At 48.3% G+C, this 12,290-nt stretch overlaps 2 protein-coding genes across 7 annotated transcripts; both read left to right on the top strand.

Annotated features, from left to right (window-relative positions):
- Nucleotides 1–251: 251 nt before the first annotated feature.
- On the top strand, nt 252–5,336 carry LOC140528508 (uncharacterized). Of its 3 annotated transcripts, XM_072646398.1 has the most exons (3): nt 4,365–4,739; nt 4,872–5,233; nt 5,291–5,336. In XM_072646398.1, the coding sequence occupies exons 1-3, from the start codon at nt 4,674–4,676 to the stop codon at nt 5,334–5,336; spliced, it is 474 nt and encodes a 157-aa protein (XP_072502499.1). In that variant the 5' UTR covers nt 4,365–4,673. The 3 variants fall into 3 exon arrangements, with proteins under 3 accessions (XP_072502496.1, XP_072502499.1, XP_072502498.1); XM_072646395.1 differs by adding an exon at nt 252–1,035 and having other exon boundaries at nt 4,729–5,336; XM_072646397.1 differs by having other exon boundaries at nt 4,365–5,149.
- A 3,503-nt stretch (nt 5,337–8,839) lies between these two features.
- Nucleotides 8,840–9,671, top strand: LOC140524012 (uncharacterized). 4 transcript variants are annotated; one of them, XM_072638533.1, is made up of 2 exons: nt 8,840–9,442; nt 9,491–9,671. In XM_072638533.1, the coding sequence occupies exons 1-2, from the start codon at nt 8,967–8,969 to the stop codon at nt 9,669–9,671; spliced, it is 657 nt and encodes a 218-aa protein (XP_072494634.1). In that variant the 5' UTR covers nt 8,840–8,966. The 4 variants fall into 4 exon arrangements, with proteins under 4 accessions (XP_072494634.1, XP_072494635.1, XP_072494636.1 ...); XM_072638534.1 differs by having other exon boundaries at nt 8,840–9,405; nt 9,502–9,671; XM_072638535.1 differs by having other exon boundaries at nt 8,840–9,032; nt 9,165–9,671.
- The last annotated feature ends 2,619 nt before the right edge of the window (nt 9,672–12,290 follow it).

The following is a 12,290-nucleotide window of genomic DNA, read 5'->3' on the forward strand; positions in this document are numbered from 1 at the left end:
GATGCACGGAAAAAAAAGATGTGTAATACCCTTGGTCATTGAGGGCAGGCAATGGCAAGGTGAACCAGGAATTGACCAAGGAGAGAAATTTGGCAGAGTAATTAAGGCAAGATGAAAAGATAAGTGATGATTCTAGAGGGCAAAAGCAAATGAGATAACGAATTCCCAAAGTTCAAGGAAAAAGTAGATTCAGGAGAAAATAATTTCTTAATTGCATTTTACTTTTCCATCATGATAAACAATAACAGGGAAATCCCCTTACACGTGCTGACAGCCGTTGCTCATCGGGGTATAAAAGAGGCCCGTGGGGCAAGAAGTTTCTCAAACACAAGTCAATCCCTATCCTTGAACCAAAGCTAGAAGATCCATCCGCTGACACCATGGTCAACTCCTGTTGTGGCTCCGTGTGCTCTGAGCGCAGCTGTGGCCAGGAAGCCTGTGAGGAGGCATGCTGCGCCCCCAGCTGCTGCAGACCCAGCTGCTGCCCCTCTGTGTGCTGCCAGCCAACGTGCTGCCAAACGACTTGTTGCCGCCCAACTTGCTGCCGCCCAACTTGCTGTGTGACCAGCTGCTGCCAGCCCTGCTGCCGCCCCAGCTGCTGTCGTCCCGTCTGCTGCCAGACGACTTGCTGCAGAACCACGTGCTGCCGCCCCAGCTGCTGTCTGTCCAGCTGCTGCAGACCAAGGTGCTGCCAGTCCGTTTGCTGCCAACCCACCTGCTGCCGCCCTTCCTGCTGCCAGTCTAGTTGCTGCTCACCTTGCTGCTGCCAAACCACTTGCTGCCGCCCAACTTGCTGCCGCCCGAGCTGCTGTGTGTCCAGCTGCTGCCGGCCCTGCTGCCGCCCCAGCTGCTGTGTGTCCAGCTGCTGCCGGCCCTGCTGCCGCCCCAGCTGCTGTGTGTCCAGCTGCTGCCGGCCTTGCTGCCGCCCCAGCTGCTGTGTGTCCAGCTGCTGCCAGCCCTGCTTCCGCCCCACATGCTGCCAGACCACCTGCTGCAGGACCACCTGCTGCCGCCCAGCCTGCTGTGGCTCCTCCTGCTGCTGAGCACCAGAACAACACCCATTGTCCACACCATCATGCCTTTTCGAGGAAATGCCCCTCTTCCTTCTTATCTCTCACATCGTCTGCCAAGGAAGAACACGCTGACGCCAATGTGCTAGGAGCCAGGGATGAAAACCCCCGTCCTTTGGATGCATACGTCTCAACTTCTTTTCTGACCTTCCCTTTCCATTCTTTGCCAATTGGGGATCAGCTGTGGATTTTGAATGCGGTCATTCAAGAGGGACGAGAGTCCCCCAGCTCTTGGACCTCTCCCTGGCATTCCAAACCTATAGCAAAGTAGTCTCGGACAAACATCAGAATCAGAACATGTCTCCCCAGCATTTCCTGCGTCCGATACCAAGGCAACAAGGTCATTGAAACAGAAAAGACCCTTCTTACGTTCATCCAAATCATAACGTTGCCACGTTTTTCTAGCATTGCTTGTGTATTTGCAAATAAAATTATGACCTCTCCAGAGCTGAACTCCACTATTAACTCCAGAGTGTCTTCTGATTGTATGAAACAGTTTCATGTCCCATGTCATTTCTGCACACATTTGCTAGCTAGGCTCATGTCTCCGATATGGGAGACATAAACCAGAGAAGCTCCAGGATTCATCCAACTGAGATTTCGGCCTGCACTCAAGTGTTCCGGGGAAATTCCATTGAGAAGTTATCACAGTCGAAGACAGCACAATCTCACTTCTTATTTCAAATTAGTAAAAGATAATTTCTCACATTTTCCCTTCCAAATTCTCGCCCACTCTCTACGCGCCACCCCCGCTGCGATCACGGGAAGTGTGGAGTTGGCAGGCGGCAGGCGGGAGGAGTAAGTGGGACGGAAAGGGATAGCTGTGGATATGGAGTGGTTGTCCTTACCAAGGAGAGTCTTCTTTTCATTGGAGACACAAATGAAACAGGAGATATCGGGAGAAGGCATCTGACTAACATGAGAGGAGAAGACGCTAGGAAGAAGGAAGTCTTGGTGAACGACTTCAGCATCTTTCAGGAACATATCAGCAAGGCCTATAGATGGGGGCTTGGGGAAGGGGAGCCATGAGAGGTGGCATGAGGCGTGTCAACGTTTGCGGGACATAGCAAGTATGTGTGTGGTTCTAAGATGAAAAGATATCTAACAGTGATATGAATGATGAATAAATGAGCTATGAGTTATGACCCAGAGAAGAAGCATGGTACCTGACTGTCAAATGGTACCTTGAAGCCATGTCCACCGACTTGGAAAAATCTTTCAGTTTACGGACAACTTACTCTTTTCAGAATTCTGGCCACCTTAGCCGTTACCTAACATCAAGGTGATTCAGCGGAAAACTTCCACCTTGAGTGAAATTAATTTCTTTAGCTCCAAAACCCACAACGATGGATGACAGTCCTTTGAAAGCAGATTACACTGAACAGTGAGACAAAACCGTGGCACCTAAGGAGCGCTCTTTGATTCATTCCATGATCCAAACAACGCAATTTCAAAATAGATAGGCTGATAACTTCATTCCAGTGTCTTACGGACACAAAAGGAAAGCTGTTATCGAAAACTGTGGTGCATTTCTTGTTGGACTATCGGGAGTAGTTCTGTTAAACGTTCTTAAGCTGAATCGTTATGAACCATGGAAATATTGCAAAATGGGAAATGTGAAGGCTTGGTCAGGAAGAACTGAACATTTAATGAAGTCTTTAATATGAAAGCTATTCTATTCGCTAGCTCGAAAACAAGGCCTCTTCTCCTCTCTCACTCTGCACGGAAGGTGACTGAGTTTCCAAAAAGTATGTCAGCATTGCTAAGCTTCAAAAGCATCTACGGGGATGGAAAAGTTCCAGGCATGGCTGTAGTGACAAATGCCCTACTATTCAAAGGAAACTAATAAGTGTTCAATGAACACCCACTGAGTACAAGGCATGGGTCTTAGCAAACAAACACAGGCAAAAAGACAAGTCATTGCCTTCAACCTGTCAAGTACGACCATTTCCAGCTCCACCCAATTTGGGGATTATTTCACATGGACGGAATTCATGGGCCAGAAGGAAAAAGAAGAGCAACTGAACCAGACGACTACGTAGACTGGAATGGGGAAAAAGAAGATGTTGTCAAAATTCATAAAATCTCTCCAGAATTGGAGGCCATGAAGAAATCGATCGAATGCCAGGACTCTAGGAAAAAAGCAAAGCTTCAACCCTGGCATCCATACCGTAAGAAACACCACCTTAGGCAATTATTTTCAAGGTGGTGCTTTTTGTCGCCACATCCCATAATCATTGCTGCAACAAATGATGATCCAATATTTCATGAAATGATGTTTGCCCTTGTCTTTGAGAGTGTGATACAGGACATTCCACGAACTCCTTTGACTGCTTCCTTAAGGAAAACCTGTGAAAACTCTTTCCTTTGACCTACAAGTGTCTCACGTATTTTCTATCTGTTTAAAGCCAGAAAGATCTGGCCGTCAAGGCTGAAAAATTCCGTCTCTAGAGGGTTGGCCTGCTGCTCCTGAACTTCTTCCTCCGTGCTTACTTTGACCACTGGGAAACAGAAACGCTGACAGGAAGGCCAATAAGGTCATTGCCAAAAGACAGGAGCTGCCAAGGCTGTTACTTGACTGGCATAGCCTTTGAGTCGTCAGCCTCACCTGCAAACCATGATGAGCCATCAGACGAGGACGAGGGGAGAGATTTGAGCTCTTGTCTAAAAGTCCTAGACCCAGACTCAGGTACCATGCCCTCACCAAAATATTTCTTTCTCAATTCGATTCGCCTCTCCCGACATCTCCATCATCAGTCATGAATAGAGAGTACCCAGCAGATAATGAAGATGACACCATCACGTGCATAGTTCTTCATCAGCATGCTAAAATCCCTAGAACTGTTTCGAAGTTTTGTTTTGCCATATCTCCTGCATGCTGTGGGTCACTTGGAGTGGATAATGATCACCACGTCGGAAAGATCCGCAGAGGCCCTTTGTCCCATCCCGGCTAAAGACCCCGAGAAGAAAGCAGACCTCTTTCGAATTGGAGCTTTTATACAAGACAACGACATTTCTTTGGTCTGAATTGTGGCCATCACTCTTGGGTCTTTCTTTGCCGCAATCCGTCTAAGCTTCAACATCGCCTTCAGAGTAGAGTTCCCAGCTTCTCCTCTAAAACTATCCACATCCCTTAGGAAGAACCCTGCCCACCCCTCACACACACACACACACACACACACACACACACACACACACACACACACCCCACGAGTCGTGGAATCATGCACGGAAAAAAAAGATGTGTAATACCCTTGGTCATTGAGGTCAGGCAATGGCAAGGTGAACCAGGAATTGACCAAGGAGAGAAATTTGGCAGAGTAATTAAGGCAAGATGAAAAGATAAGTGATGATTCTAGAGGGCAAAAACAAATGAGATAACGAATTCCCAAAGTTCAAGGAAAAAGTAGATTCAGGAGAAAATAATTTCTTAATTGCATTTTACTTTTCCATCATGATAAACAATAACAGGGAAATCCCCTTACACGTGCTGACAGCCGTTGCTCATCGGGGTATAAAAGAGGCCCGTGGGGCAAGAAGTTTCTCAAACACAAGTCAATCCCTATCCTTGAACCAAAGCTAGAAGATCCATCCGCTGACACCATGGTCAACTCCTGTTGTGGCTCCGTGTGCTCTGAGCGCAGCTGTGGCCAGGAAGCCTGTGAGGAGGCATGCTGCGCCCCCAGCTGCTGCAGACCCAGCTGCTGCCCCTCTGTGTGCTGCCAGCCAACGTGCTGCCAAACGACTTGTTGCCGCCCAACTTGCTGCCGCCCAACTTGCTGTGTGACCAGCTGCTGCCAGCCCTGCTGCCGCCCCAGCTGCTGTCGTCCCGTCTGCTGCCAGACGACTTGCTGCAGAACCACGTGCTGCCGCCCCAGCTGCTGTCTGTCCAGCTGCTGCAGACCAAGGTGCTGCCAGTCCGTTTGCTGCCAACCCACCTGCTGCCGCCCTTCCTGCTGCCAGTCTAGTTGCTGCTCACCTTGCTGCTGCCAAACCACTTGCTGCCGCCCAACTTGCTGCCGCCCCAGCTGCTGTGTGTCCAGCTGCTGCCAGCCCTGCTGCCGCCCCAGCTGCTGTGTGTCCAGCTGCTGCCAGCCCTGCTGCCGCCCCAGCTGCTGTGTGTCCAGCTGCTGCCGGCCCTGCTGCCGCCCCAGCTGCTGTGTGTCCAGCTGCTGCCAGCCCTGCTGCCGCCCCACATGCTGCCAGACCACCTGCTGCAGGACCACCTGCTGCCGCCCAGCCTGCTGTGGCTCCTCCTGCTGCTGAGCACCAGAACAACACCCATTGTCCACACCATCATGCCTTTTCGAGGAAATGCCCCTCTTCCTTCTTATCTCTCACATCGTCTGCCAAGGAAGAACACGCTGACGCCAATGTGCTAGGAGCCAGGGATGAAAACCCCCGTCCTTTGGATGCATACGTCTCAACTTCTTTTCTGACCTTCCCTTTCCATTCTTTGCCAATTGGGGATCAGCTGTGGATTTTGAATGCGGTCATTCAAAAGGGACGAGAGTCCCCCAGCTCTTGGACCTCTCCCTGGCATTCCAAACCTATAGCAAAGTAGTCTCGGACAAACATCAGAATCAGAACGTGTCTACCCAGCATTTCCTGCGTCCGATACCAAGGCAACAAGGTCATTGAAACAGAAAAGACCCTTCCTACGTTCATCCAAATCATAACGTTGCCACGTTTATCTAGCATTGCTTGTGTATTTGCAAATAAAATTATGACCTCTCCAGAGCTGAACTCCACTATTAACTCCAGAGTGTCTTCTGATTGTATGAAACAGTTTCATGTCCCATGTCATTTCTGCACACATTTGCTAGCTAGGCTCATGTCTCCGATATGGGAGACATAAACCAGAGAAGCTCCAGGATTCATCCAACTGAGATTTCGGCCTGCACTCAAGTGTTCCGGGGAAATTCCATTGAGAAGTTATCACAGTCGAAGACAGCACAATCTCACTTCTTATTTCAAATTAGTAAAAGATAATTTCTCACATTTTCCCTTCCAAATTCTCGCCCACTCTCTACGCGCCACCCCCGCTGCGATCACGGGAAGTGTGGAGTTGGCAGGCGGCAGGCGGGAGGAGTAAGTGGGACGGAAAGGGATAGCTGTGGATATGGAGTGGTTGTCCTTACCAAGGAGAGTCTTCTTTTCATTGGAGACACAAATGAAACAGGAGATATCGGGAGAAGGCATCTGACTAACATGAGAGGAGAAGACGCTAGGAAGAAGGAAGTCTTGGTGAACGACTTCAGCATCTTTCAGGAACATATCAGCAAGGCCTATAGATGGGGGCTTGGGGAAGGGGAGCCATGAGAGGTGGCATGAGGCGTGTCAACGTTTGCGGGACATAGCAAGTATGTGTGTGGTTCTAAGATGAAAAGATATCTAACAGTGATATGAATGATGAATAAATGAGCTATGAGTTATGACCCAGAGAAGAAGCATGGTACCTGACTGTCAAATGGTACCTTGAAGCCATGTCCACCGACTTGGAAAAATCTTTCAGTTTACGGACAACTTACTCTTTTCAGAATTCTGGCCACCTTAGCCGTTACCTAACATCAAGGTGATTCAGCGGAAAACTTCCACCTTGAGTGAAATTAATTTCTTTAGCTCCAAAACCCACAACGATGGATGACAGTCCTTTCAAAGCAGATTACACTGAACAGTGAGACAAAACCGTGGCACCTAAGGAGCGCTCTTTGATTCATTCCATGATCCAAACAACGCAATTTCAAAATAGATAGGCTGATAACTTCATTCCAGTGTCTTACGGACACAAAAGGAAAGCTGTTATCGAAAACTGTGGTGCATTTCTTGTTGGACTATCTGGAGTAGTTCTGTTAAACGTTCTTAAGCTGAATCGTTACGAACCATGGAAATATTGCAAAATGGGAAATGTGAAGGCTTGGTCAGGAAGAACTGAACATTTAATGAAGTCTTTAATATGAAAGCTATTCTATTCGCTAGCTCGAAAACAAGGCCTCTTCTCCTCTCTCACTCTGCACGGAAGGTGACTGAGTTTCCAAAAAGTATGTCAGCATTGCTAAGCTTCAAAAGCATCTACGGGGATGGAAAAGTTCCAGGCATGGCTGTAGTGACAAATGCCCTACTATTCAAAGGAAACTAATAAGTGTTCAATGAACACCCACTGAGTACAAGGCATGGGTCTTAGCAAACAAACACAGGCAAAAAGACAAGTCATTGCCTTCAACCTGTCAAGTACGACCATTTCCAGCTCCACCCAATTTGGGGATTATTTCACATGGACGGAATTCATGGGCCAGAAGGAAAAAGAAGAGCAACTGAACCAGACGACTACGTAGACTGGAATGGGGAAAAAGAAGATGTTGTCAAAATTCATAAAATCTCTCCAGAATTGGAGGCCATGAAGAAATCGATCGAATGCCAGGACTCTAGGAAAAAAGCAAAGCTTCAACCCTGGCATCCATACCGTAAGAAACATCATCTTAGGCAATTATTTTCAAGGTGGTGCTTTTTGTCGCCACATCCCATAATCATTGCTGCAACAAATGATGATCCAATATTTCATGAAATGATGTTTGCCCTTGTCTTTGAGAGCGTGATACAGGACATTCCACGAACTCCTTTGACTGCTTCCTTAAGGAAAACCTGTGAAACCTCTTTCCTTTGACCTACAAGTGTCTCACGTATTTTCTATCTGTTTAAAGCCAGAAAGATCTGGCCGTCAAGGCTGAAAAATTCCGTCTCTAGAGGGTTGGCCTGCTGCTCCTGAACTTCTTCCTCCGTGCTTACTTTGACCACTGGGAAACAGAAACGCTGACAGGAAGGCCAATAAGGTCATTGCCAAAAGACAGGAGCTGCCAAGGCTGTTACTTGACTGGCATAGCCTTTGAGTCGTCAGCCTCACCTGCAAACCATGATGAGGCATCAGACGAGGACGAGGGGAGAGATTTGAGCTCTTGTCTAAAAGTCCTAGACCCAGACTCAGGTACCATGCCCTCACCAAAATATTTCTTTCTCAATTCGATTCGCCTCTCCCGACATCTCCATCATCAGTCATGAATAGAGAGTACCCAGCAGATAATGAAGATGACACCATCACGTGCATAATTCTTCATCAGCATGCTGAAATCCCTAGAACTGTTTCGAAGTTTTCTTTTGCCATATCTCCTGCATGCTGTGGGTCACTTGGAGTGGATAATGATCACCACGTCGGAAAGATCCGCAGAGGCCCTTTGTCCCATCCCGGCTAAAGACCCCGAGAAGAAAGCAGACCTCTTTCGAATTGGAGCTTTTATACAAGACAACGACATTTCTTTGGTCTGAATTGTGGCCATCACTCTTGGGTCTTTCTTTGCCGCAATCCGTCTAAGCTTCAACATCGCCTTCAGAGTAGAGTTCCCAGCTCCTCCTCTAAAACTATCCACATCCCTTAGGAAGAACCCTGCCCACCCCTCACACACACACACACACACACACACACACACACACACACACACACACACCCCACGAGTCGTGGAATGATGCACGGGAAAAAAAGATGTGTAATACCCTTGGTCATTGAGGTCAGGCAATGGCAAGGTGAACCAGGAATTGACCAAGGAGAGAAATTTGGCAGAGTAATTAAGGCAAGATGAAAAGATAAGTGATGATTCTAGAGGGCAAAAACAAATGAGATGACGAATTCCCAAAGTTCAAGGAAAAAGTAGATTCAGGAGAAAATAATTTCTTAATTGCATTTTACTTTTCCATCATGATAAACAATAACAGGGAAATCCCCTTACACGTGCTGACAGCCGTTGCTCATCGGGGTATAAAAGAGGCCCGTGGGGCAAGAAGTTTCTCAAACACAAGTCAATCCCTATCCTTGAACCAAAGCTAGAAGATCCATCCGCTGACACCATGGTCAACTCCTGTTGTGGCTCCGTGTGCTCTGAGCGCAGCTGTGGCCAGGAAGCCTGTGAGGAGGCATGCTGCGCCCCCAGCTGCTGCAGACCCAGCTGCTGCCCCTCTGTGTGCTGCCAGCCAACGTGCTGCCAAACGACTTGTTGCCGCCCAACTTGCTGCCGCCCAACTTGCTGTGTGACCAGCTGCTGCCAGCCCTGCTGCCGCCCCAGCTGCTGTCGTCCCGTCTGCTGCCAGACGACTTGCTGCAGAACCACGTGCTGCCGCCCCAGCTGCTGTCTGTCCAGCTGCTGCAGACCAAGGTGCTGCCAGTCCGTTTGCTGCCAACCCACCTGCTGCCGCCCTTCCTGCTGCCAGTCTAGTTGCTGCTCACCTTGCTGCTGCCAAACCACTTGCTGCCGCCCAACTTGCTGCCGCCCCAGCTGCTGTGTGTCCAGCTGCTGCCAGCCCTGCTGCCGCCCGAGCTGCTGTGTGTCCAGCTGCTGCCGGCCCTGCTGCCGCCCCAGCTGCTGTGTGTCCAGCTGCTGCCGGCCCTGCTGCCGCCCCAGCTGCTGTGTGTCCAGCTGCTGCCGGCCCTGCTGCCGCCCCAGCTGCTGTGTGTCCAGCTGCTGCCAGCCCTGCTGCCGCCCCACATGCTGCCAGACCACCTGCTGCAGGACCACCTGCTGCCGCCCAGCCTGCTGTGGCTCCTCCTGCTGCTGAGCACCAGAACAACACCCATTGTCCACACCATCATGCCTTTTCGAGGAAATGCCCCTCTTCCTTCTTATCTCTCACATCGTCTGCCAAGGAAGAACACGCTGACGCCAATGTGCTAGGAGCCAGGGATGAAAACCCCCGTCCTTTGGATGCATACGTCTCAACTTCTTTTCTGACCTTCCCTTTCCATTCTTTGCCAATTGGGGATCAGCTGTGGATTTTGAATGCGGTCATTCAAAAGGGACGAGAGTCCCCCAGCTCTTGGACCTCTCCCTGGCATTCCAAACCTATAGCAAAGTAGTCTCGGACAAACATCAGAATCAGAACGTGTCTACCCAGCATTTCCTGCGTCCGATACCAAGGCAACAAGGTCATTGAAACAGAAAAGACCCTTCCTACGTTCATCCAAATCATAACGTTGCCACGTTTATCTAGCATTGCTTGTGCATTTGCAAATAAAATTATGACCTCTCCAGAGCTGAACTCCACTATTAACTCCAGAGTGTCTTCTGATTGTATGAAACAGTTTCATGTCCCATGTCATTTCTGCACACATTTGCTAGCTAGGCTCATGTCTCCGATATGGGAGACATAAACCAGAGAAGCTCCAGGATTCATCCAACTGAGATTTCGGCCTGCACTCAAGTGTTCCGGGGAAATTCCATTGAGAAGTTATCACAGTCGAAGACAGCACGATCTCACTTCTTATTTCAAATTAGTAAAAGATAATTTCTCACATTTTCCCTTCCAAATTCTCGCCCACTCTCTACGCGCCACCCCCGCTGCGATCACGGGAAGTGTGGAGTTGGCAGGCGGCAGGCGGGAGGAGTAAGTGGGACGGAAAGGGATAGCTGTGGATATGGAGTGGTTGTCCTTACCAAGGAGAGTCTTCTTTTCATTGGAGACACAAATGAAACAGGAGATATCGGGAGAAGGCATCTGACTAACATGAGAGGAGAAGACGCTAGGAAGAAGGAAGTCTTGGTGAACGACTTCAGCATCTTTCAGGAACATATCAGCAAGGCCTATAGATGGGGGCTTGGGGAAGGGGAGCCATGAGAGGTGGCATGAGGCGTGTCAACGTTTGCGGGACATAGCAAGTATGTGTGTGGTTCTAAGATGAAAAGATATCTAACAGTGATATGAATGATGAATAAATGAGCTATGAGTTATGACCCAGAGAAGAAGCATGGTACCTGACTGTCAAATGGTACCTTGAAGCCACGTCCACCGACTTGGAAAAATCTTTCAGTTTACGGACAACTTACTCTTTTCAGAATTCTGGCCACCTTAGCCGTTACCTAACATCAAGGTGATTCAGCGGAAAACTTCCACCTTGAGTGAAATTAATTTCTTTAGCTCCAAAACCCACAACGATGGATGACAGTCCTTTGAAAGCAGATTACACTGAACAGTGAGACAAAACCGTGGCACCTAAGGAGCGCTCTTTGATTCATTCCATGATCCAAACAACGCAATTTCAAAATAGAGAGGCTGATAACTTCATTCCAGTGTCTTACGGACACAAAAGGAAAGCTGTTATCGAAAACTGTGGTGCATTTCTTGTTGGACTATCTGGAGTAGTTCTGTTAAACGTTCTTAAGCTGAATCATTACGAACCATGGAAATATTGCAAAATGGGAAATGTGAAGGCTTGGTCAGGAAGAACTGAACATTTAATGAAGTCTTTAATATGAAAGCTATTCTATTCGCTAGCTCGAAAACAAGGCCTCTTCTCCTCTCTCACTCTGCACGGAAGGTGACTGAGTTTCCAAAAAGTATGTCAGCATTGCTAAGCTTCAAAAGCATCTACGGGGATGGAAAAGTTCCAGGCATGGCTGTAGTGACAAATGGCCTACTATTCAAAGGAAACTAATAAGTGTTCAATGAACACCCACTGAGTACAAGGCATGGGTCTTAGCAAACAAACACAGGCAAAAAGACAAGTCATTGCCTTCAACCTGTCAAGTACGACCATTTCCAGCTCCACCCAATTTGGGGATTATTTCACATGGACGGAATTCATGGGCCAGAAGGAAAAAGAAGAGCAACTGAACCAGACGACTACGTAGACTGGAATGGGGAAAAAGAAGATGTTGTCAAAATTCATAAAATCTCTCCAGAATTGGAGGCCATGAAGAAATCGATCGAATGCCAGGACTCTAGGAAAAAAGCAAAGCTTCAACCCTGGCATCCATACCGTAAGAAACACCACCTTAGGCAATTATTTTCAAGGTGGTGCTTTTTGTCGCCACATCCCATAATCATTGCTGCAACAAATGATGATCCAATATTTCATGAAATGATGTTTGCCCTTGTCTTTGAGAGCGTGATACAGGACATTCCACGAACTCCTTTGACTGCTTCCTTAAGGAAAACCTGTGAAACCTCTTTCCTTTGACCTACAAGTGTCTCACGTATTTTCTATCTGTTTAAAGCCAGAAAGATCTGGCCGTCAAGGCTGAAAAATTCCGTCTCTAGAGGGTTGGCCTGCTGCTCCTGAACTTCTTCCTCCGTGCTTACTTTGACCACTGGGAAACAGAAACGCTGACAGGAAGGCCAATAAGGTCATTGCCAAAAGACAGGAGCTGCCAAGGCTGTTACTTGACTGGCATAGCCTTT

This window comes from Notamacropus eugenii, chromosome 2, assembly GCF_028372415.1.
Source record: "Notamacropus eugenii isolate mMacEug1 chromosome 2, mMacEug1.pri_v2, whole genome shotgun sequence".
In the NCBI taxonomy this organism is placed as follows: Eukaryota; Metazoa; Chordata; class Mammalia; order Diprotodontia; family Macropodidae; genus Notamacropus; species Notamacropus eugenii.